This window comes from Mycteria americana, chromosome 7 (assembly GCF_035582795.1).
Source record: "Mycteria americana isolate JAX WOST 10 ecotype Jacksonville Zoo and Gardens chromosome 7, USCA_MyAme_1.0, whole genome shotgun sequence".
Classification (NCBI taxonomy): Eukaryota; Metazoa; Chordata; class Aves; order Ciconiiformes; family Ciconiidae; genus Mycteria; species Mycteria americana.
This window is the reverse complement of record NC_134371.1, coordinates 17,873,238-17,899,412: the sequence shown is the minus strand read 5'-3', so window position 1 is coordinate 17,899,412 and position 26,175 is coordinate 17,873,238. Positions and strand designations below refer to the sequence as shown.

General features: G+C 38.0%; 1 protein-coding gene across 2 annotated transcripts in view; it reads right to left on the bottom strand.

The window, feature by feature from the left end:
• SLC9A9 (solute carrier family 9 member A9) overlaps window positions 1-26,175 on the bottom strand; it is a 250,212-nt gene that overhangs the window by 111,077 nt on the left and 112,960 nt on the right. For both annotated transcript variants that reach the window (XM_075507217.1, XM_075507218.1), the window contains exons 11-13: window positions 16,591-16,734; window positions 15,635-15,735; window positions 5,207-5,295 (exon numbers count right to left, since the gene is read on the bottom strand). In XM_075507217.1, coding sequence (XP_075363332.1) covers window positions 5,207-5,295; window positions 15,635-15,735; window positions 16,591-16,734 — 334 coding nt within the window. The remainder of the gene's footprint in view (window positions 1-5,206; window positions 5,296-15,634; window positions 15,736-16,590; window positions 16,735-26,175) is intronic.

Genomic DNA, 26,175 nt, shown 5'->3' with positions numbered 1-26,175 from the left:
GCAAGCACAGCTCTAACTGTTTGGTCTCTTAAACACTCATACAAATAGCAGGGCCAAAGCCACAGGGCACACACGTGTCCTGTGTGACTATGGAGGGTTTAAGATAGGGGCACTAAACCCATTTCTGTTTGTGCTTTTGCTCTCTATGATTTGAGAGGGCTGCTTCTCCCAAATACAACATGGGCGCTAGGTATCTGGAGTGGGACCTCTTGCAAAGAGCAGATTGACGCGGTTTTGGCAGTACTAGTACATAGCCATCTCTACTCAGCTGCTCCCCTTCTCTCACAGAAAGGTAAAACCGGTAGCTGCAGTTCCTGGCATGTGTTTTAACAACAAACTCAGGAGAAAGCATTCTGCTACTGGAGCAGAATTTGCAGTGCATTATTTCTTTTCTTACAAAAAGATAGCTGACGGAAGAATCCTGTAAGATAGTCATTGTATCAGGTATCTAGGGAAAGGGGATCTGTTGTTTCAATTCTGAGTGTAGATCTGCTTGTAACTTGTTTATAAGACAGGCCACCAGAAAACCAGCAGAATGACTAGATCACAGTGATGGTGCTTCATTTGGATATGGTGAGCCAAAAACTGACTTCAGCCACCTCTTTGCCTTTAGTCCTACAATGCTCTTTTTACTAAACATTGTCTGATTGCTGTTCAGGAATCTACTCCTTTGATTAATTGATCCCCCCCCCCCCCCTTCAGTAGATTTGGACATCTCCATTGCTATACTTTACTTTTTAAGTTACACTCTCCTGTTCCGATTTGCTTCAGAAGTGAGTCTATAATTATAGCTGGAACAGCATCAAGTCTAAAGTCCATATTGAGGTTATTCAGTGACATATCAGGGTCAAGACACTATAATGATTTGATTTACAGTTTTTGAGGAATTAAAAAAATATACTTTTCATGACTGTTTTGTCAGCCTGTTTCAATTAATATGATTAATTAGCATTAAATTAAGATGCTTATAAACACAACCATTTTACACCAGACTCAATTTATGATCCAGCAATTAGCTGATTGATCCCTAGCCTGGTTCCTTGTTGGAAAATGTATATCATAAATGAGATAAGAAAGTTTTGAAAACTTAATGTATTTTCAAGGGATTTCCAGGAGCTATTAGCTACTCCTCTGCAAAGTGATGACTTTTAATAATCAGAGACAATCATGTCTGCTGTGTGGAGATGAAAATTTGAAGTAATCAGTACTATGTCCATCAGTGAGCAAAACCCAAAGACCAGTCTGAACTTTCAGTCCTTCAGTGTAAGTTAATTTGCTTAAGCAGTCCTAGTAAGACTACATGCTTTGGTAAAGTTACTCAGAGGTTATGCAGCACTGAGTTCTCTTGTTTTACCTTTACCCCGTTCTCAAGCTTGTGTAAAACCTTGGAGGTGAAGTGCCACTGAAATCTTAATGCAGCATCTTGTGCATACTGCACGCCCAGTGCAGCTGAACAATCAGGCCAGAAGCTTTTGTCTATAAGGCAAGTGTTCCCTAATGGGTTTCCTATCAGGATCAGCAAAAAATGTGAGTAACTGTTTAACTAGTGATGTTGTTAGAAAGGCTATTACACCTAATTTGAGAAAGCAACCTTCACAAGCTTGTTAGAACTATTTCAGAGGCAACTGTGTAAACAAGGGTTAGACTGGTGGAATGAATGGAGACAGGCAGGGCAGTATGTGACATACCTCCTTGCTGGCTGGACATGCTTTCCTGTGCTTTCTAGTAATTCCCTGGCTCTACTTCCATAGGAGATGTGTGTTAGAATTCGCTTTCCAGAATTTATAACTTGCTGGCACTGTATTTTGTCTGAAAGCAGAATTCTCCGTACCCTTGCACACTTAACCAAAGAGAGGTATTGCCCTGTTCCCTGCTCTCTTCATTGTGGCTGTTCCCTGGAGTGTAAGGAACATAACCAGAAAATGATATAACTCATAAGTATGATGGATAACATTTATAGCCATTAGAGAAAGTGAGAAGCTTTTCTTAATACTCCACCACTAGGAACCTGTGCTGGTCTTAGCTTGGCATTTGAGTGAAACTGAGAGAGGGCAGAGAGAAAAAAATAGCGAGGAATGTCTTCTCTTCCTGTAGAAAACACAGTATTGTCCATACATCCCTTTCTAGAGCTGACCTGTAGGGATTTACAGTCTGTCCGCTTTCAACAAACCAATAATTTCTATTTATCTAGCAACACCCTGCCCAGCCACTGACTTACTTGTAGCTGTGTAAACCAACCCAACCCAACTGTACCTCTGAAGAACCTAATGTAAAATCTGAACTATAATGTCCCAAAATGTAAAGGCAACTATTGTTTGGCTGCAGCATAATGTGAGGTTATACTAGCAGCTGTAAATAATTCTAGAGAAAGCTGCACAGAATCAAATAGCTTTTGATCAGGTCCTAGCAGTTTCATCTTCTCCACTAAAGGTATATTGGATAAATTAAACTTTAAACGTAGAAAACTCAGGAGCACTCTGTTTGACCTAACCTTGTTGCCATGGACAGCAGTGTCAATTTTAATGTTAAAATCACTATGACCGTAGTCAGGTCAATGATGACAACTTAAAAATACTGCCATAAAACATCATTCATGTTAAAAACACACAGAGAGAACGTTTATAAATACTTAGTGAGAATTGGGAGAACTGGATTGAATAAAAACTCTCTAAAGCCTGCATTTTCACTAAATATTTGTTATCTTACTTTTCTTATGACAGTGTTAAAGTATTCCATTGTTTATTATAAGATTTGTGTTACTTTATACTTTCAGATTCTGTAAGTTTCAGACGCTTGAAATCTAATATTTCTCTTTCATGGAAACGGTGATTGACTGGATAATAAAGGATACATGGGGACTAATAATTACATGGCATCTTTTAACAGGCATTCTTAATAGAGGTTCTTAAATTCTCATTTAAGAACTGTAGATAAGTTCTCCTTATCTGAAAAAAATCATACTAGTCTTTTTTTCCTTATGTATTCTTTTAGAGCAAATGATGAGGTATTATGAGAAATGCAGAACTCAGCATCATGGCCAGAAACACCACCTCTATCATTGTATACTGAATTTTACCATCAAGCTATGAAATTTTAACAGCTAGTAAAAAATGTAAAGAAAATTATGCAAAGCAGTAGAGAAAAAGCATTTGTTTAAAAACAGCTAACACAATTTCACCATCTGATTTACAGTTTTAAATCTAATTTCCATGGTTTTTGTTAGCTTTAGCTTCAGCCTTAACTCACTGTTTTGTCAGTGTGCATTACAGTTCACCAGTCCTTATTGAAAGATCTGTCATACTGTAATAAAAGAGAGAGACTGCCTTGGAATAATTCTATAAATGAACTGAAAAGCCCTTGATTTTGGCCAGTAATGAGTAATAAAAATGACTCCGATTGGGAGTGAAGCCATCTGTGTAAGCAACAATATTCATTTAAAATGCACTGAAGTCATATATGATTATGAGAATGCCAAGTGTGTGGCTTAGTAAATTTGCTTGAAGAGAATTCTTGGGGGGAGAGAAAGAAAGAGGCAGTACAGGTCTCGCTGAAACAGCTGCATATGAAAGGGTAATCTTTGGATTAGAAAATAAATTAGAAGAATTCAAAGGAATTTAACAACAATTTTTGAACCATATCGTAAGGGAGGCTGAGGATTAAGAGCTTATGGGGGAAGAGAAAAACAGAATAGAAGGGGTGCATAAAACTCATAGCTCCCTAGAGAAACACATAATCCCTCTTCTGTGTGTTCAAGGGTAGATTCAGTTTATTTCCACTATTTTGTTTTGCACTGTTGAATGGGAGGGAATGAAAGAGTAAATGTGAACAAAACCAGTATGCATTGAAACTAAATGTTAGTTAATTCTGTAGATGAAAATGTTCATATGTAATTAAAAATACCATGGCCTGCCTTTTTCTCTTTCTCTCTCTCTCTCTCAGGCTACGCATCACTAAATCATGCAGATGAATACCTGAAAAAGCCTTGTATTCAAATTGTAACAGTTATATGCAAGGGCAGTAATGGCGCATGCAATTCAGTATTTCTGCAAAATATAAACAATTCTATAACAGATATAAATGTTATTCCCTTATGATACAGTTATCAGAGAAAAGTTCTCTTCTCTGCTGGAATACCTTTCAAAAGCATCAGCCCCTGTTGGTATGAAGAAATGCAATTGAGAAGACTTATCCTGTTCAATAGCTAACACTTTATTCTGGAAGTACTGACCAGAAACTTTTTTGTGATTTACAATCTGAGAGAGTCTGACAGTTGAACTGATACTGTGGCCAGTATTTTTTCTATCAAACCGTTTTTGATAGAAAATTGGATTTTTGATTAAATTGAGATGTGCAAGAAGCGATGAAATTTTCTACGTGAAATTTCCAATGCTTAAAACAGAGGAATTGCTGAAAAAGATTGCATCATGAAAATGATAGTCTTGGACCATATGTTTCCATTTTGTTCTAGGAGATAGATTTTCTACAACCTGCAGTGCTTGGGACATACGAGTCAACATTAAAAGGGAAGAAAACTGCATTTAAATGACTTCTCACAGGATCTAGGTAGTGGCGAGGTAGTCTAAAATTACTCCTTGTGCTGAAAAGTATTTTGAATATTGCAATGCATACATCTAGTACTGAGAACAGTCCCAAGTTTTAAAAAATAATTACAATTGCAGTAGTCACCTGTTCAAACAAAAAACAGATGACCAAATTTCTCTTGTCTCCAAACTCTAAATAACACAATGGAAGAAAATCACTATCTTTCTAATTATGTCAGATTTTTAATGAGGCAGAAATGAAACGATGTCATTGCTCAAGTCTGTAGGCCAGACTGCAGTTTATACAGTCCCTTTGCAAAAATCCACGTGGATCCAATCTCTCAGACCACTTCTCTCTTATTTACCAGAGTTCTTTGATTTCCTTAACTTTGTAGCATTGTCATATGGAAGCTAGTGTAAACTGTTATCTCCTTGCCCTTCATCTCCTCGACTGACATTTCAGGTCTCTTGGGAAGAACACATTCTTATATATTTTGCTTATCCAGAATTGTTACTGTTTTCTGGCAAAATCTCCAGTCTTTCCCCTAATGAAGACATAAGCCTCTTCCTTTGCATTCATGAAATCCCATCCAGCTATATTCCAGCACCTCTGTCTATTCCTTACACCAGTTGAAGACACAAGATCAGTTATTTCCATGCCCTACCTGTTTAGTTCTCATTTTGGAATCTGGTGACAGATTGTTGTAGGTATAATGGGCCTGTGTGACTCCACAGAAAAGGACTGCAACAATACCTGAAATTCAAAGAAAAACCAGTTAGCTGCTTCTATTTTCTTACTTAGGTTTGTCAAAGGGCTGCATAAAAAAGCTAAGTAGACTGTTAACAGCATTTTATCACAAAAGAACTTTAGGATATGTTTTATAAGAGCATTTTTCAAACAAACTAGATTTTTTTTTTCTTTGCTAAAAATCATGAAGGTCTTGAGTCTTCTACTTGGTCCATCACACATTCATAGCATTTCCACTGTTGTGTATTTGGCCCAAAACTGTAGAAAATTTGTTTGAATTAATATGTGGTAACATCTGCCCATAATCGGACTGACAGTTAGGCAAGACTAACATAATTGTAATGTGAAGGACTTCAGACTATTTGAAAATTTTGGCAGAGACTGAACAGGAAAGGAAAAAATAATTTTATTACATTTAAGTGGGTTGAGAGTGCTTGGTACTGAATGACTGCAACAGGGGAAAGTAACTTCAATCTGCGCCTGATTGTTAGCCTTATCATAAGCAGTGTGTAACAATGTGCAAGGTGGACAAAAACGTATTGCTTAAAAATGATGCTCTGGCAGGTGCACGCTGCATTGCCCAGAATGACTAGGTCAATGACTGTAGCCATGTGGCAGTAATTATACTTTCTAGCCTGTGGAAGGTCTTGAGGAGCAGGGCAGCAGGTTTGTGAGGAATAATAATAAATTTGTATTATAGTGATATTTCTTATTTTGAATACTTCTTCCCTGGTCCTAGCTCGCTAGAATCATTGAGTAACGTCACTGTAATGCAGTATTATAATTAAAGTAGCTGATAAGATTGTAACTGCAATGTCCTGTCAGCTCTGGACACAGGTGAGGCAGAAGGAACACACACAAGGAGAAAATAGAAAACCAAAAATAAATGTCCATCAGTAACCATATGTAAATGCCCATGGAGGAAGAAAGTTTTGTACTTTTCTTAAACTTGGGGCATGTCTACATAGGTAATTATTTACACAACAGCTCCGGGCTTGTTCATGTCCACTCCAATCATCATTCCCCTGCAAACCTCCGCACACATTTCCTGAAACATGTGAAGCATGCAAGTTCTGCTCGGTTTCTAGATGCACACTGCACAAGCCACAACTGGTTTTGCATGAGGCCAGCCTGCAGTGTGATCACTGCATGCCTGTGATCTCTGGGGCTCACATACAGGCAGTTTTCCACCATCTACCCCACAGTGCTTTAGTTCTTGTGCCTTTCGGCCCTTCTACCCGCTGCCTCCTGTCTAAGGGCTACAACATGCCCTAATTAGCATTTTTGTTCTGCTTCCCCACGGGCTGCTCTGCAAATCGTTAGGTAATTTTTAGCTCTTAGGCTGCTGACGTACTGAAATAACACTGATGAATCCAAGGAAACACACGGAGGCAACAAAGCAAGCAAAAAGATACCTGTCCAGGTTTAGGTAATATCTGTCCTTGCAATGTGACTGTGCAGCAGCTTTCTAGGCATTTATTGGGTTAAACTAGCATGAACTGAAACATATAAACCAGTTCTACTGGAAGCAAAATAATCCCAGTCTGTGCCTTCAGTCCTGGACTTGAAACTGGATAAGGCTTCCTCCAGCTTCTTCAGGATGGTGACTCTCCCGAATTTACAAAGGCCAGCAAGAAGAGGCTCAGTAAGGGGGCAGAATCTACAGTGCTGCAGGCTTTAGCACAGCAAACCCAATATAAAACAATCTGCTACTTCAAAAGGATTAACAGAAGCAGGCCAGGCTTCACACAGTCACAGGAAAAAATGGATGGTAATGTACTGAACAAGTGTCAGGTGAAAGTGCTGGTGCCTCAATAGGTTCTTTAATAGGCTTATCCAAACCTCTACATGTTTGAATTTTAGCAGCAAGAGGGCCCTGGAGGTAGGTGAAATATCCTGCTCCCCTAAAGCAAGGTATAGATAAGGAAACATGGAAAAGTAAAAATTTAGACAACACTGAAACTATTTCATGTGGAGGAGTGTGTGCGTGTGGGAACAGCACATACCAGTTTAAGTAGTTATTACCTTAAGGTGTCTTTCTCAAGTTTCTGACTCTCTTTGGATAGCTAAGGGTGAAAATATTGTCCAACAAAATCCAGCTTTCTTTACTTGCAGGCCTCTCTTGTTTCTGGGAAGAACTGAGGCCTGGCATTAATATGCCTTGGATGGAAGAAAAAAGTATGGAGTAAAAAATTCTGAGATGAATTTGGCACAAGGGATAACTGCCATCAGAAAGAAAATGAGAAAGCAAATCTTTTTTTTGCACGAGCCACTGTGGACATCTTCTTTGCTTCTGGGTTCTCTTTCTATTGTAAATTTACCTGTGCTACTTCTACAGAACACAGTCGCTGCAGCCAAGAGAAATTCCACTGAGCTTTAGCTGCTGTGTCTTTGTGTTTTAATATTTATTTTCTTATGTCTGTTTTGATATTTATTTTTTCCTAACTCCACTAAGACTTTTATTTGCAGGAAATAATGTGGGTACTAGTGAGATTGTCACTGCCTAAATACGTTCCAGGAAGTTCATGTTTTTGTGAGGTCCAACTGTTGTCTTAAAGGAGTCTCAGTCTTTTTTCTCAGTAACTGTATTTGATAGTGCAGAACTGATCTGGGGAGTTTAAAAATTCTCAAGGCATTAATAGTATGCAATGGGATGCTCAAACAATGACATTTCAGTTAAAAAATATAGCCAATCAGTAATGCTGCTAAGTATCACTAGCTCTAGGCTCAGTAACAGAAATGGAGATAAGAGTTTCTGATCCACTTTCTTCTACATGAATCATCATCATGCAAAGTCTTGCATTTTAAAAATTGACTATTAAATTCAACTATGATTATAAAATGTTTTTTGACTGCTAAGAAACTGTTAATTATGGGTAGGAAGAGAACTGAAAGAGCGACATGAGGAATAAAATGGCCTAAATCTGATTTTACAATAGGAATAAATGATCTGAACCATGCAATTATGCAAGTGTAGAAACCAGATACCCTGTTTCCAGGGAAGACTGGGGGAATGCAGTGGAATATTTCAGTTGCTACAATTGAAGGCTTAGTATGTACCAGCCATGCCTCTCGCAATGAATGCTTAATTAAAAAGCCTGGAGAAAATTGTTTGTAATGCATTTCCAGAAAAATGATTACTTAAGAGTAATGACCAATTACATGTTAATGCAACTACAAAAGAAAGAGAAGTACCTAAAGAGGCAAACACAGAACTTTTTAGTTAGAAGGAAAAAGCAGTCTGGATTTCTTTGTAAGACTATTAAAGCTGGATTTTGAAGTTAGCTGGGTAGCAAAATACTGTATGAACTGTGTATGGCACATAAATTAGGTTGTTAAATTTTTGCAGGCTTTCTTTCACAGAGAAACAGATAAGACCAAATATGATAATACTGGAATTGTAAACAGAAAGTGTTTATTAGATGCAGGGAGGCAGATTATATGAGTTGGTCATTTTACCAGTCCTTAGTGCTCAGTGCTTTGTTTTCAGGGTGTTGGAGACTCAGCTCATTTTTTCAGTGCCATTACATTGTTTCATTTTTAAGTGGCAAATTTAGCAATTACTGCGATACTTAGTACTACAATTGCTGAATAAAATGCTAACCTAAAGTAAACGGAATGTTTTGAGTTGAAATGGGTGATCAGTTGTTAAGTGCAATATAGCCACTTGTGTCTATAAAGTTACTGAAATTTTTCACTTAATATAAAAAATGAAAAACCTCATAGTAAAATGTTGATAGTCACTAGTAAAGTTTCAGCTGCAGCTCAACCTCTTTATTAGAAATAAAAGCCTACCATTTTATTTGATTTTTTTTCCTCCTTATGTAACAGAGAAATAGAGATAGCTTGTTAGCTGCTTATACAATTAGAGAATTTATTCTTACATAAGTTTTGCTGAATACTTGTAGTTGATATCATTCCTAGGACAAAAGCTAGTAATATCAAAAGATAATATAGGATAAAGGAGTAACTTATATCTTTAAAAGTATTTTGCTGATGGTGTGAACATTAACATGATCGTGTGAGCGTTAATTTATAAGTGTTAATCTAAAAATAATTCCTATATTGTCACTGAAAGACAATATCTTTTTTTGGATCATTTAACAAATAGGCAAAAGGAAATGTACCCTTGCTTTTCAATATCTGGTGCGAAGAGAAAAACTGGAAAAAAAGTCTGTCTTTTGTCAGAAAGGGGCAGGATGCATAGTGTGCTTTTAATGCAAACCTGGAAGTGACTGGCCACAATTTAAACTTCAGAATTTGCTAATCTGAGGCAATAAAACTGACATTATGTTTCCAGCTGTCAGGTCTTTTAGTGGTAAAAAAAGGAATTTAGAAAAAAAACCCCAAACCTCTTCCTTCTGGGGAAACAAGGGAGTGGATAAAATGTGTAACTTGATTTGAAAAGATCTATAGGTAAACTGACCAGTTTTCATCCCAACTTCGAAGCATTCTAGAGCTTCAGGGATGCCTCTCTAATGATGCACAACACACTGCAAATCCCACAGTACCACAAGCAACAGGAAGTGGTCTTTCATCAACAGCAGTGAAATGTGGGGAAAAGAGAACAATGAGGACTCGGTAATAGAGAAATTATTTAAATCAGGTAACATTTACTTTGGAGTCATATTTATGCCAGAATATCTCTACAGCGCCTACTGGGCACATCCCAGTGCAGGCTGAATGTGTGAGTGGCAGGAAAAGAGGCACTGTCTTCTGCATCAAAATGTTGCAGTAATAAGGCTATAAAACCAAGAGCAACAATATCCCTATTCAGTTTGTTTTCACTGAGGATATGAAGTGTGACTAATCATTTTTTTGATACTGAAGCCAAAAGGCTTCTTTCACCAGACCTGCACCAATGCAGAACCAAAGCTGGTGCTTTGTTCATGAAGTTTCCATCTCTGGAGCTGTCTGTGGTTGATTTTATGTTGAAGTGACAGAAAGCAACAAAAGACAGAGCTGAGGGAATTTTTTAGGCCCTCATCTGAGGAATGATCATTGGTATTGCACCTCGCTGCTTCAAGCGAGACCTGAGCTTCAGTGTTGTACTTTTGTAACCTCAAATGGATTGCAGCATTCAATTTAGATTGGAACTCCTATGGTGAAACACACCAGGTTTTATTCTAGATACGCTAAGAGTGCTTACTCTGTTTATCCTGAACCTATTCACTAGCAACAAGACTCCACTGTCCTCATTTTATGCAACTGATGGTCGATCTCAGACTAATGCCAAGCTAGAATGTGTGCTTTTCTCTAAAAACAAACACCTTTCTCTTCTTCCCTTACTGTCTTAAAAGGCTATACCTACAACAGGACCTAAGCTAGCCTGACCCAAGCACTGACTCAAGCGTGTGCATAGTCTGGTCAAGTTATGCTGTTGGAATGGTGAATGGAATAACTGAAACTGCACAGAGTATTGCATCTAGCTTATATGTCAGCAATGTCTAGAGCATCCTCTAAAGTACAGGATCCACCTGACATTCCCCATCTTAGAATACCACATAGATCATCCAGAGCCATCTCTGAAGTCCTACAGGCACGTAATGGATTAGTAATTGTGGCAAACTTGCGCAGTTGTCATCTATCTCTGCACAGCAGTGCAAATGCCATCTTATCTATGAAGAGCCTGCTTTCCTAATTAGACCCAAATTTCATCCTTTCTTCCTAGGAGTGGCAAAACTACAGCTTAAGAGAGCTGAGGTCTGTTTCCTTTTGACCTAGAAGCCAAGCTATCCCTTCTCCCTCATTACTGGGAGCTGTCTACCTACTTCTCTGTATGACACAACATGGCACATTACTCATGAATAAAGCAAAGAAAACCACCAAGTTGAGAATTTAAAGCCTAGAATAACTTCCTTTTATGGAATAATGTCAGCCCAGTGAACTAAAGCCAATCAGGTACCAACCTGCATTGTGCTCACAGTGCTCAGAACTGCAGACAGAAATGTTTTGATAGATCTCTTCTGAGAGTGATACAAGAAGAAGAAGAACTCGTCACAACATTTAAAAAAACCAATGAGGTAGATGATGGATCCAAGACAAACTACAGTAAACGGATAGGAGCAGCCATGAGAACAACTGCACTTTGTCAGCAGTACTAAAAGAAATAGAAGTTGGTGACATTTGTTCTTGCTATGTCCTAAATACAAAGGTAGCACAAAACTGCCCCAGTGAGAAACCAGATCTTTGGACTTGTCCTGGGTACATCAGTCATAATAAGCTGCTTACTTATTTTTGGAGGAAAAGCATTCTCGCTAAGTAGACTGGGCTCTCCTATGAGCCCCTGAATAAGAAGGCAGGTGTCAGAATATCACAAAATGTTCAGACAAGAATTGCTGAGGGTGAGGAAGCAGCAGTAATTTATTATCACAAGCTATTTCCTTTATAATGATCAGAAAACAATCATTTTGGACTGGGCTTTGAAAAACAGTAAAGGAACAAAGATGGTCCCCTCCAACATTTTTTCTTTCAAGATCTATTATCTTTCTCAGCTTCATAGCACAGGTCTTTGGCATGTAAAAATCAGAGGCAGTTGGCCGTAATTTTGATGCTTTTACACTGATAAATTCTATATGACTTTGAGGTATGCATTAATTGAATACATAAAAGTAAATAAACTCACATACATATAGTTGAGTGCATTTTTGCAGCTATATTAATCTCCTTTTATTTGAATATCTACTTAGTTCAAACAGCTGTAGATAGGTTCTAACTGAGGTGAACATTAAATGCCCACGTACATCATGGAATCTTTCACAGACTAATGACTGAGTGATCAGTTAAAAGTTAGCAAATTTTGTTAATTATAAAGCAAGAGAACAAGCAATGAATAAATGCAAGATGTACTTTCCTCATTTATTTTGACAAGTGTTTAATTTAAATTATTTATGATTTTTTTCATAGCCTACTAGTAAATAGTCTGTAATGAAGTTTGAAAATGAAAGCAACTATATTAACACTGACCTTACTTATAGCACTCTGTTATTACAACTTTGCTCAGCAGTCAGGAATGATATACTTCAGGGCAAATCAGAAAGTGCACACAAATTAGATTCTACTGTATAAGAATCAATTTATCATGCATATGTCACAGCTTGATGATATAGCTATAAAATTAATAACCATAACATTAATTTATAATTTACAGTTATCAGTATAACAATAATTGTGTAGTCATCCCAGATTTTATTTTGATTTGCTGGTTTGATCACACCCATTTTTCAACCAGGGTCAGGCCCATATATTGTGTGTGATATCATGGGATATCTTGAGGTAGAGGAATAAAATATTTTATAAAATGTTGACCTGTACTACTCTCCATTCACATTTTATTTAAAAAATCTGCAAGTAAAACAAGTGAGCTCTATCAGCTACTATACCTACACAAAAAACAGTATAGCCCGTTATTTATAAATTATGACATACTTCAATATTAGACTTCAAAAGGCTCTTAGTGATTGAAGAACTAGTGTGGAAAGCATTATAAGAATAAAATTATTTTGCAATTACATTACTTAATAGCTACAGGGAAATACTGATGTCTAGTGTTAATCCTTTGAAGTTCATTTAGAAGGAATGAACAGAGGAAACACAATATCCATGGAAAATGAAGACGAATATAGGCGTACAATGGATCAAGTTAATTTTTGAAGCAAGTCTACTGAAGTCAAAGACTTCAAACTAGGAATTTAGTTCATTGAATGGAGTGGACCAGCAGTGTCATTGCATGGTTATGATGCTCTCTTAATTCTAATGAGTGATTTTGAGGACAGACGCACTTGACTGTAAAACCAGATGATGTATGCATTAAGTAAGACAAAGGGCAAAGCAAGTGAGCTGGAAAAGACCGGAAATGATAAAGTATGGATTAAGAGCTGAGTGTGTTCTGAAGGATGAGTGCCTTTCCCCTGGGCTCCCCACACCTTCTGCAACAGGTGCTTTGTACATAACATACCCACGTGGGAGACTGCATGCAATAACTGCATTTTACACAGATTTCCTTAGCATGGGTATGAGAAATCAGAGCCACCTCTAAAATCTATACCTCCAACAGAACCTAAGTCAGCTGAAAATTTCTTAACCAATACAGTAATTCTCCTGATGAACTGGAAGTTAAAAGTCACATTATGAAAAGAGAGGAGTTGGAGCTATTTCAGATGAGACTGAGAAGATGAAAGCAACATCAAAACTGGTTAAATCAGACAACTAAAAATATCCACTCTAAAGTGTAATGTTAGCACAGTAGTAATAAAGTCAATGCATTTACAAAACACAGCTTTGAACTTCTGAGGCTACAAGAAAGGCTCCACGAGCTTTTTCCATCCTAACAGCTTCAGACAAAAGCCTTTCACAGAAACCAAATGACAAAGACTCAACTGATAAAACTTTCAAGATTAAACTTTGCCTCCTCACAACAGTGTGATTAAACAATTTCCGCCTGAAACTCAGAACACACCCATGAAAAAAAGGCTAGTGACAGACCTAAAAGGGCTTGGTGTGTTTTCCCTGGAATTTGTGTGTTGGCAGAGCAATTCTCTTTTATATGCCTATATCAATCCCTTTATTTATAAGAAATAGCTAAATTTCCCCCAAAATTTATATTTTTTCCCTTAAATTGGAACTTTACTTTGGTTCCACTCTCTTTCTCTGGCTCTCCCTCTGTCCATTTAAAATTCCTTACCATGGTTACCATAAAAACCATCTGTGGTGTTCAATAATTAAGTCTTTTATTTCAGATATTTTATATATTACAAAAGAAAAGAGAAATGAAACACTCTTCAGAGTTACTACCAGGAGAGACTGTGCTGACTGTCATCACATTTGCAGTATGCAAAAAAAGACATATACCAATTATTTTTTGTCTGGACATACAGTCTATTCCTATGCCCAAGGAATGGAAATTACCTTTGGTGCAGTACCTGAGGCTTTGAAAGATACTAGTGTTTCCCTTACAAATCCACTTTTTGGGTATAATGTATAACATCAGTTGTGCATTTGCTGAAACATAGCATCCTTGTTCTCAGCTAGGAATGTATTTTAAAACAGTCTTTCCTTGGAAGTCATTGGATTAGGAAATCATTACCTCCAGTAGGAGGCAAGTGATTAACAATCATCCTTCTTTGCTTCCATTTTTATGTAGTAATCATGTCACATTTTTAAGAGCTGTTAAGCATAAAGACAAAAAATAGACTTTTATTCCAGCTGGTATCTACTTTTCTCCATGTAATGAAATACCACCCTTTTGTTCAGTTCACGTGCCCCTCTTTTTATTAATTGGCCTGAAGATTCTGGCAGCAAGCAGGATGCAAAATTGTATATTTAATATGGCAAAGATGTGAGAAGATGCAGATGTTAATATCCATTCTGAAATAGTTTGATTTCAGGATAGGCTAATATTAAAAAAGTAACATGCTGGCTCCACAGAAGTCAGTAAAAATATAACTGTTGACTTCAAAAGGCTTTGAACAATTTTGCAAACAAAACAGTGGGCTGCATTAACACTCCATTAAGCGGTTTTCTTCCCCTGACTTTCCCTGATATTAATTAGAGCACTAGATTTCAGAGGTGACAGCATCAAGAACATTAAAACAATTGGGCTCTTGCAGACTTCGTTCTTTCAAATCACACTGTGCAATAGGTTGCTGTCTATCTATTTACAATTTTTGCCTAAACTTCTGTGGACTCTCTATGTTGTAAAAAGCAGTCCTGAGTATGCACTTGACTGTGACTGCACAATTCCTTTCTCGGCGTCAACAAAAAACCAATCAGATCGCATGTCTTTCTACCTGTCACTGGGACATGACTGTACCTCTCCTGTTGCAAAAGGTGTTTACGGAGCTGCACTGAACAAGATGAAATATTTTTTTTTAAATCCAGAGGTGGCTGCAACCCACTGGCAACGCTGAGGATGTCCCTGTCCTCTGTTTAGTCATTGACAGTTGGGAAAAAGGAGGAGGGACCAGGACGTGTAGTGCATGCAGAGGAGCACGCAGTCTCTGACAGTCACATGGCACTGTGCATTTGCTTCCTCATACTTACCGTCATCTTTGGTCCGATAGCTGGGCAGAAAATACTGGGATTAATAGTGGGACTAATAGGGATGGGAAATGTAAGGAAGGTAGGGAAGAAAGACTAAGGACTTTAGCCTGATCTAATAAGTCTTTGTCTGGAAGAACTATTCAATGTCTCTACAGATTTATTCTTAAAGATGAAACCATCGCCAATATAGCAACTGACTTTTAAAAGCTTTATATATGATGCCATGCCCAAAATAAGCATGCCATTTTCCCCCACTAGAGGCATATTATAATACTGCTTTTATTCAATAAAATGCAACACTTACCTGTAAGACCAGCAGCTTCTGCTGATAAGAAGGCACTCCAGGATAGGAGGAAAAATAGACCTGTCTCCAACATAGGGAACTCACACAGCTTTGTAAATTTTGTCAAGTGCTAAAAAATTACTAAGGAAAAATAAAAAAACAACTGTTTTGTAAGCTAAAATTGCCCCCAACCTGATAAAGGCTGAAAGAAAGAAAGCTCCCCCACCATACTCATCTGTACAAGTTGAATTCAGGAAAAACTGCACAGCTTCTAAATTATCTCAAACAAAGAGGAAAATCCAGCAAGGGTTTTAAACAGGTGAATTCTACAAGTTGGCTATTTCAAGTACTTTTGTGGTTTTTTTAATTATGCCTAATTGGTTGCATTTTATATTATTTTCCCAGAAAAAGGGAAAAGAAAGTAATTTTGTCCAGTTTTGTAAACAAACTGGTATTTGTTTACATTTGCATCAATGCAAGAAAGATGAAAATCGCTGCTCTTTCTACGATAGTATTTTACATGAAGAATTGTAAAACACAAGAAAAAATGCAGGGCAACAGATATGCCTTTTATTTCTAGTTTGGGTAAACTGACTGATTTGATTTGTAATCTAGTGTTTGCTTTGTATTTTTGTATAATTGCTGCTAGTCTGTAGTTCATAAATAAGTTGCTGCAGTTCATAAATTCATGTTTTAACCTCAAAATACCTCAAAACACTTTCCTAAAAATGTAATTATTTACAAATAGTAAAATAAAGACCAGAGTCTTGCCTAATGTTGAAAAGATATTTGCATATTAAGTTTTTTGTGGATTCTGACAAGTGAAATTTCCTGTAAATTTATGATATGACTGTTTGTTTGCAAAGTCTTGAATCAACAGTGAAAAGGTTCGGGCTCAAACTAAAGATGGTCAGTCTCAGATATCACACATTTTCTCCAACATATATAGATTTTCTCTCTGAAAGCAAACCATAAAGGATATTAAAGCTGTGACAACAGCATAAGAGGATCCCATGACAAATGATCCAGCAAAGATCCCCAGGAAATTTCCCACTGACTGGAAGAAAGCAGCAGCATCAAATGCATTAGGATTCTCCTTAGGACTGTAAATGGATATAGAGCTGAAAAGAAAACAAAGGGATGGGGGAGAGGGAGAGAAAAAGGAATAATGAATTCAATCACATTGTTATGATATTGGAATCAATAATTGAAAATAGACATTTTTTAGGGATTCAAAATGCAAAACAAGGCTTCTCTGGGCTGACAGCAGATGGGAGAGCAAAGCAGATGGAGACTGGGGAGGGGGAACAGTTTATTTTCAAGGTATCATACCAGCAATCAATAGTCTACTGCCAGTCAGTAAACATTTTTATACTAGAAGTGCCATAAAGAATATTGTTTCCAGGCCAACTAAACATTAAAAGGTGGTAGGTGTATAAGAAAACTGCAGGGAAGATAGATAACTTTGAATTATTTATTGGCCATATGTCTTCAGAGCAGTTATACATTCACAAATATTCTTGATAAAAAGTGCAGCTTTATGGCTGAAGCTCAAATGGGTGACACAAATCACAGTAGGTACCAAATCTGCAGCAGCAATCTTGTCATAAACCACCTAGTAGTTCCCTTCTTGGTGTAACCCTTCATAAATAGAGCTGAAAGCGTATCAAGAGCTCAACAATAGGAAACCTTGTGGACAGAATGAATGTTGTCCCACGGAAAGAAACTTCTGTGGTTGTCAAAGCTCATCTCCTGTATCCCACCCCTAAGTACAGCCATCAAGAGTATTCTTGAATGGGAAATGATGCCACCAAAGGGAAGGCCGTGCACTAGAGCATTTTTGAGAGTTTCAGGGTTGTTATTTGCCACTAGTCAGTTACTGCCCAGAATGCTAGTAACGCCAAGTACGTACGCCTTTTTTCTTATTGAAACAATAAATTTAACGGATACAAAATAGCCCTAAGCCTCCCAAACACTAATTAAGCAACATTTTAGATCTTTGTGGTTCTGTTGCTTTCAGTATTGTAGGTCTTTTATGTTCATTGTCAAAGAAAATGTGCTGAGCTTGGCATTGGATTCCAGAAAGCAGCTTGCTGGATTGCTGGAAAATGATTGGTATTTTAAGCATTAAAAATTTAGAATTTCTAAAATGTTTTGAATATTTTAAGCTCTTGCATATTAAGAATGTGATCCCTGCAGTCTGATGTCTTCCATCTGGAGATGAGGCTTACAGATGAAGCTCTGTATGGAGGATTTTCTAAACAGTTGCGTTCATTTAGGAATCTCCAAATAACATGACGACATGCGAAATCAGAACTCATGCTTTCAGTCTGGAAAAAAAGCACAAGGATTCTAAAGGCATATGGTGGAGCACCACTAAATACAAGTGGTGAATACTTACCCACTGTAACAGAAATTACTAAGCACCAAAATCTTGTATCTCCAGTTACACTGATTAGCACCACCACAAAACTAGTGAGATGATTTGTAGTGGAAAGTGCTATTATATAAGTACACAAAATATTGTTCCTAGAGGAAATGCTAATTGACAACATGTTGCCATCTAAATTTTCAGTCCTCTTGCAACTGTGGCTCTTAAGAGAGGGGTCAGTTATAATTCTTTGCTTCTCTTGCCTTCAGATGATTCTTGAAATGTTTGTCATCTCTGGCCTACTCAAAATTTATTGTTTTAGATCCCATACTATATTAAGCCATAGATACATTTTCTAAACTGATGGAATACTTCTATTGAAGGAAATCCTATCAGCTGTGATACTGTATGTTTATAGTCTAATTTACTAAGTGTGTTTTGTATACTTAGGGAGGGTTTCGGTTTAGTTAGTTTTTTAAGGTTGAAACTATTTGGTAGTGTAACCAGAACTGTTAGATCCAGAACTTTTAGGCATGTCTTGACAGCAAAGCAGCCACTTGTTTCTCTGATATTTGCCCCAAATAAGTTTACAGAGACTGCAGCTGCTGTTCTGTATTGCTTAGTGAATTATAAATCAGGAAATGATCTTTTGTGCCACTGGTGCTGCTGCAAGCATTGAGGGGTGAATTCAAAGAGGCCAACCTCATTACACCCTAAAATCAAGGAAAATTGTTCTGTTATATTCCATGGGCTCTGCCCACGGAAGGGATGCTCAGTAATAAAAAGTAAAACAAAAAAACCTTGACGTGGAGTGAAAGTTTAGTAGTCAAATGTAAGCTATAGCCATTAACTGACTTTTTATGGGGGTACTGATGGACTTTTCATCCATCAGTACCCCCAACTGACTTGGGAGTACTGATGGACGAAAAGCTGGACATGAGCTGACAATGTGCGCTCGCAGCCCAGAAGGCCAACCGTATCCTGGGCTGCATCAAAAGAAGCGTGGCCAGCAGGTCGAGGGAGGTGATTCTGCCCCTCTACTCTGCTCTGGTGAGACCTCACCTGAGTACTGCGTCCAGCTCTGGAGCCCTCAGCACAAAAAGGACATGGAGCTGTTGGAGCGGGTCCAGAGGATGGCCACAAAAATGATCAGAGGGCTGGAGCACCTCTCCTACGAGGACAGGCTGCGAGAGTTGGGGTTGTTCAGCCTGGAGGAGAGAAGGCTCCGGGGAGACCTTATAGCAGCCTTCCAGTACTTAAAGGGGGCCTATAGGAAAGACAGGGACAGACTTTTAGCAAGGCCTGTTGTGACAGGACAAGGAGCAATGATTTTAAACTAAGGGAGGGCAGATTTAGACTGGATTTAAGAAAGAATTTTTTTACAATGAGGGGAGGGTGGTGAGGCACTGGAACAGGTTGCCCAGAGAGGTCGTGGAGGCCCCATCCCTGGAAATATTCAAGATCAGGTTGGATGGGGCCCTGAGCAACCTGATCTAGTTAAAGATGTCCCTGCTCTTGCGGGGGTTTGGACTAGATGACCTGTAAAGGTCCCTTCCAATTCAAAGCATCCTATAATTCTATGATTTTATTATGTATGTTAGCCTTAAGGCAAGAAAAGTTGACTTTGTTAAGATCAGTTAGGGTTCTAGTTTGCCCTCCAATTTACCAACATCTTTCAGGTATGGAGAAAACTAGAAGCAAGCATCCTATTCTTAACGTAGTTATTTCAGGAGCAAATGTGGAGTGACTCATTCTAACTGGGAAATTTTTCTACTCAATATGCCCCCCAAACCCCATGATTTTTTAAAAGCACCATAACACAACATATGCTCATTATGCTAACTGTGGTTTCTGGTCTAAATCTTTCCAGAACTCAGGTTTCCCTGCAGCTCAGAGCTCTATTTTTCATTTTGCATTATTCTGTACTAGAGCTATTATTTCTTTTTCTGAATATGTTTCTTCTTTAACACTAACTTTTAACTCTTTCAAGCATCTAAAATACATAGTAATTTACCTGATAATTTTTTATATAAGCTGTATTTCAACAGAACAGGATTTTATCCTGTTTATTCTAGTACTTCCTGCCAAGCCAATTATTTGACTTAAAAACAGAATTGCAAAGTTTAACACTGGAGAGAACCATAATTAAACTGACAGCGCCTCTACTCTTCTTCCTTTTCCTCAGAGAGCAATTCAAGAAATATGCTGGCATGACTTGCCATTTCTGCTATCTGCTTTCTGTGCCTGATACAAAAGGGGTTGATTGCAGTTCATTAACAAGCAGTGTGTGAGAGTTTGATACTAAATTTGAAAGTGTGTCTAGTTTTTAAATATTAGAGGCTTTCTAATTGTTGAACTAGTATAAGAAAAAAATGGGTTTATTTCTGTAAATTTGTATCAGAGGTGGATTAAGCAAATCCTGAAAATAAATGCAGTAGAAAACTCTTTTCATAGATTGATAAATGAACAGAACTAATGGCAAAGATATGCTTTATCTACCACCCATAATGAGATAGAGTGGAGGGATAGGAATAGAAAATTTTTGTTGGGCCCTTACTGAATGCTTGATAGACATATCTTACAAACACCTGCCCCAGTCCCTACTATCTCTCTATATGTAAGTTTGGTAACCTCTGCCTCTCCTTCATGTTGGAATTAAGAATAATACTTAGTTTCCTTGCTGGTTCTTATAAGGATTAGCTAGCACTTTCTATATTAGAAAACTGTTCAACAGATCCCTTTTTCTTTCCAGTTCTTCTGTGCTTCCTTGACCAAATAACAATGGACAGGGTCAAGTGCTTTCACAGCTTTCAAAAAGGAAATACAGGCAATATTTATTCATACAATAAATTGCAAGCTAAGGTCAGAATCACAGAATCGTATAGGTTGGAACAGACCTTGGAAAAGATGGTGGCTTTTGCTTGAAACAGAAAGAAGGATTAACAGTTTGTGCCAGTTGTACCACGCTGATCATTCCGCTTCTTCCCTCCCCTCGTCTGTTAAGATCATTTTAGGATGAAAGCTCAGCATGACAAAGAATGTTTCTTTCTATGGACTTACAAGGGGATATAATACTAATGGTCTCCATGACAAGCAGAAGTGCTATTGCAATAGAAGGAGTACAGTCATGTTTCCAGTTACATCTTAATTGATCACTTTTTACATCTTCAGTTATTCTCTAAGAAGATCTCATTTATTCATAAGATCCTTTTCTTCCTGTAAATTTTCCCAACCTGTGAATGTAGCACAATGTATTTTCCTTTTAAAAAAAACCTGAAACCATTTAGGATGAGAGGAAAGATTTTTCACTAAGTCATAGAAGTTTTTTGAGGAAAAATCTGTAGGTGAGGTTAAATATTGTCTCCTACCTTTTGTTCCTGTCAAGGCCTGATGTGCCTAGGGCTAGTGTGGCAGCATCAAATAAAGAGACGTTAATCAGATGTAACTAGTGGAACAGCACAAAGATCCTTGGTTTTGATATAAGCCAAAGTGATGCAACACATGTATCAGATGAATTTTAGAAAAAGGCAATATGCTGAAGAAAATACACTCAAGCATTAGAAGGCAAATGTGTGGGAACAGCAGAAAATTTCTAATAGAATGATGTGGAATCAATGATTAGAAATAACCAGTAAACAAACTATTTTATTCCTTTCTTCCTGCTTCTGTCTATTTGACCAACATGAAAACAAACAGTTTATTATCTTTAGAGAGGAAGATTTCTTTCCATTTGCTAAGTCAAAGGGCTTCGTCTTGCCCAGTGGCCTCCTTCCTATTTGGTGCACTATCATGTACCACATAATACTGCACAGAAGAGAATCAGGAACAATATAAAAAAAAAAAAAAAGAAATACAGGACGGTCAGATATTCCTTAAAATACCTTCACTGAATGAAGTGGGATCTCCCTTAGGTGATAAATAATTATAGAACTACATGGTGATTTCATCAGCTGCTAATTAAGAAAAATAAAATAGGCCAGGAAAAAAAATTATTCTAGAGTTCAAGGTTGTTTTTAAGAGGGAAAGGTTATTTTTTCCTGACATTATACAGAAAAAGGTAGGTCACTATACTGTGTTAGAAAACTTGGAGCTTTCAGAGAAGTGGATTGAACTGAACAATTTCTGTTCCCACACAACTTTTTAACTATAGAGTTTTACTAAAAGTATTGGAAGAAAGCCGAAAAGACAGAACTGTAATTTTCTCACAATGTAAGCGTTTGAACTAGAAGCTAGATGTGAAATCGCATGCATAGCACCAGACACCTACACCTTCTCTTGGCAAGTTTTAGTTGGTAAAGCCTTCCCGGCTTCCTCATAAAATAGCTCCTCACACAGTAATAGTAAGTAGATGAACTATAAAAATGAAAATAAATGAGATAAGATTGGCATGTGAGTATGCTAAGCCAACAAAAGCACATATGAAGCAGAGAGGGTTTGCAGACAATTAACGGAGAGCAAAGAAGAGACACATCAGTGCAGGAAGGCTTTAGGACTAGCAAAAGCAGCCAATTGTAACAGTAGTTTGAGGCAAATATACAGAGATCCTCTAGATGAAAACTTCCAACAACAAACAAACTTACTGTATTTTTCAGATGTGTTTAAAACAGTGATCAGTAAGCAACACAAATGCACAGAAGGTGCATTAAAAGAACATAGATGACTCTTCTGTATATCCTTCTGTATAAAGAAATCTGTCTCCCTGGAATTTATTCCTGACAATATTTGCAAATGTTTAGAGAATTAAGGCTCCAGAAACATGGATTTCACAGAAAGATACAGAGTAAGCCTTCTATTTATATGTGTATAAGGAATGCAAAAAAAAAAAAAAAAGTTACTGGTGGCTGAACTACAGCTCAAGTGGCTAGCATCTGAACCTTCATTTTTCAGGATATCCAAAACTTCATTTTCCTTGGCAGTGCATCACATCATGGTTTTTACTCCACTCACAACCTGGTTTCAGCACACTGCTAGTAGTGCTATTGGTTTTAATTCTAGAAAAAATCTAGCAGTTATTTTAGAAACCATCTTCTAGCTGGGATTATACTCTGTTCTTTTTTCTCTGTGTCATAGCATATTTGCTTCCTCTCTTTTCTGTCCTTACCTTTGTTCCTTTCTAGGTGTCCTGGTTTCAGCTGAGACAGAGTTAATTTTCTTCGTAGTGGCTGGTATGGGGCTATGTTTTGGATTTGTGCTGAAGACAGTGTTGATAATACAGAGATGTTTTAGTTGTTGCTGCACTAGTCAAGGACTTTTCAGCTTCCCGTGCTCTGCCAGGTGCAGAAGAAGCTGGGAGGGGGCACAGCCAGGACAGTTGATCCAAACTGACCAAAGGGCTATTCCATACCACATGACGTCATGCTCAGTATATAAACTGGGGGAAGAAGAAGGAAGGGGGGACATTTGGAGTGATGGCGTTTGTCTTCCCATGTAACCGTTACGCGTGATGGAGCCCTGCTTTCCTGGAGATGGCTGAACACCTGCCTGACCATGGGAAGTAGTGAATGAATTCCTTGCTTTGCTTTGCTTGCGTGCGCGGCTTTTGCTTTACCTATTAAACTGTTTTTATCTCAACCCTCAAGTTTTCTTACTTTTGCTCTTCCGATTCTCTCCCCCATCCCACCGAGGGGGAGTGAGCGAGTGGCTGCGTGGTGCTTAGTTGCCGGCTGGGGCTAAACCACGACACTAGGCTTTTCCAGACTTTATGAACTATTATAGGACATTCTGTTTCGATTACTTTAAACCAAACTAACACTTATTGTTGTCATATATAAGGCTTTTACTGTTTATGGAAACTTTTCTCAAAATGGATTCGTTATCAGTTCCAAAGTGGCTAGCTGATGGCAGATGTCAAAGCACCAGCCGTGCTGGAAAAGTAAAGATGTCACAGACTTTATGGAAAATGTAAGTTTTCCCATTTATGAAGAAAAGGAACATCTGCATGAAAATAAAAAAGGAATTCAGGCTCTCTGCTAGATTTTCACTTAATATAAAATATTATAGGCTAGTTCTACGGACAGACTTAGGCTCCTTTTTAGGTGACGCAAAGCATCCTCAGGCCTGATATAAATGGATAGCTTACTAAGTTTGTCAGTGGTATTACAAAGCAGCTGCAGAATTCGAGTGACTCTGTTCCTTAACTTGGGCAGTCAGAAGTCAGCTTAGCTCATCAGGAGTCACTTTTGGCAGCTAACGATAATTATTTTCCACACTGGTAACTATTTCAGTTTTCTTCTGTGTTTAGGCCTGAGCTGACACATGGCAGCAGCCTGCAGTACAGCCAGAGAAAACAACGAGTAGTTTGTGTTGTTCCAGATAGACTTTTCCTAATGCAGATCTTAGTTCTCATCTACCCTCAAACACCAGGAACTGCAGAAAATCTGTCATTCTCCCTCCCTCTCCTCTGCCTCCCTAGCCATTACCCTTAGGAAGCCTGCTCTACCTCCTTAAGGAGCCTTGGAAACCATCTCTTTATCATGGTGATCCCATACGTGCCCTGAAAATTCTACCACCTTCACCTTAAAAGGACCTGGTAGTTCACCCACCCCGATGGGGCTGAACCCAATATCCTGGTGCCCAGGAAAAACCTCTGCAAGCCCCTGCTGACACAGGTGCTGGGAACACTCCCTCCCTCTGATCCTGATCAGAACTCGGTCACTACAGACCTGTAGTCACTACAGACACATAGAAAGGAGATGCGAGATGACAGTTTTGACAATGAGTAATGACCTAATGGGCCTACAGGCTGAACAATTTCAAGTCTAAAGTCATATCTGATCTGGTGTGGAGCTTCTCTACCCCTGTGCATCTGAGAAATGGTATGTGCTGTCCTAATGTATCTGTACAAGTATCTTAACTTTTCATTACCTTGTTCTAGGCAAATACTACCTTATTTTTATCTTTGACAGAAAGAAATCCTGATGAACAGCAACTTGAACTTAAAATTCTTTGTAAAAGAAAACTAAGGCTTTAATAGTAAAATATGTTAGTATTTATCTGAGACTTGGTATAGGAATGTTTCATTCTTAAATGACTGCTATTGCTTCTAAAGGTCTAATTTTCATAAATCTATTTGAAAATATCACAGTCATTTTCCAGTGACAACTCTTTTCCAAAAAGGCTGTCCCATATCTTTGAGAGGAATGAAGCACATCAGCAGAAAACAGATGACTGATAGCGGGTCGTCTGTGATAGCATGTGTGCTGCATTCTGTGTTATGCTATTACCAGTGTCTGACTGTCCTTACTGATGAGCTGATCATATCAAAAGGCACATAATTTACAGATTTCTGTGCCTGCAACTATGATGCTTTCTCATTTGGCTATCAGAACAGTAATCCAACTCAGTGTTTAATTTCTAGTCTTTTCAAACATTGCATAAAGAGAAACTGCCTGTGTATCTAGAGCAGCCTGACGTCTGTCCTCCCAGTTAGGGAGCTCTTAGTGGCATCATCAACTGTGAAGATGCATATAGTGCGAAGAAAGTAGAAACAGAGAATCAACCACCAAGGAACAGATATATATATATAAGTAAATTATTATTGTATTAATATGAAGAGCTGGATTTCTCCTCTGCCTTGCATCTCTCTGTAATCGCTTATGCCTGTGCAAAATAGAACTTATAAATTAGAACAGTACTGTAAAAATATGCAGTTTTTCTGCATAGAAAACATGACAGTAGAAGTTACAAACCAGTGATGTATCAAACCACCAACCCTCTGAGTTAACAAGAAACAATGAATGAGGAAAAAAATTCTCCATTCGGTATCTGGAGCATAAAAGAAATAAATTCCTATATGTTATTTGAACAATATCTGCTGCATCATGCTGATTAAACAACCCAGGCAGAGCATACCCAGTGATTAATAGTACCTCATACTTTGTGAAGGCATCTTCAGGCACCCAAGAAGTGCAATAACCCCCAAGATATGTGTCAGCTAAAACTGTTTCCTGAACAAAAAGAAAATGGTAAAAACCAAAAAGAGAGCCTAAAATTTAAACTTATATATTGTGCCATTAAGGGAATTAGATGTGCTATCTGCGTTAATACTATTACTAACGTTTGTCTATGAGCCTGAACTTTTTGCTTCCCTATTCCTGGTACCTGAGTTAAGAGAGCTGTCGTCTGCTCCCAGCTCTCTCACTTCTAGACCCAACCATCCGAACTTGGAAAATGATCTAATGATTTGTATTTC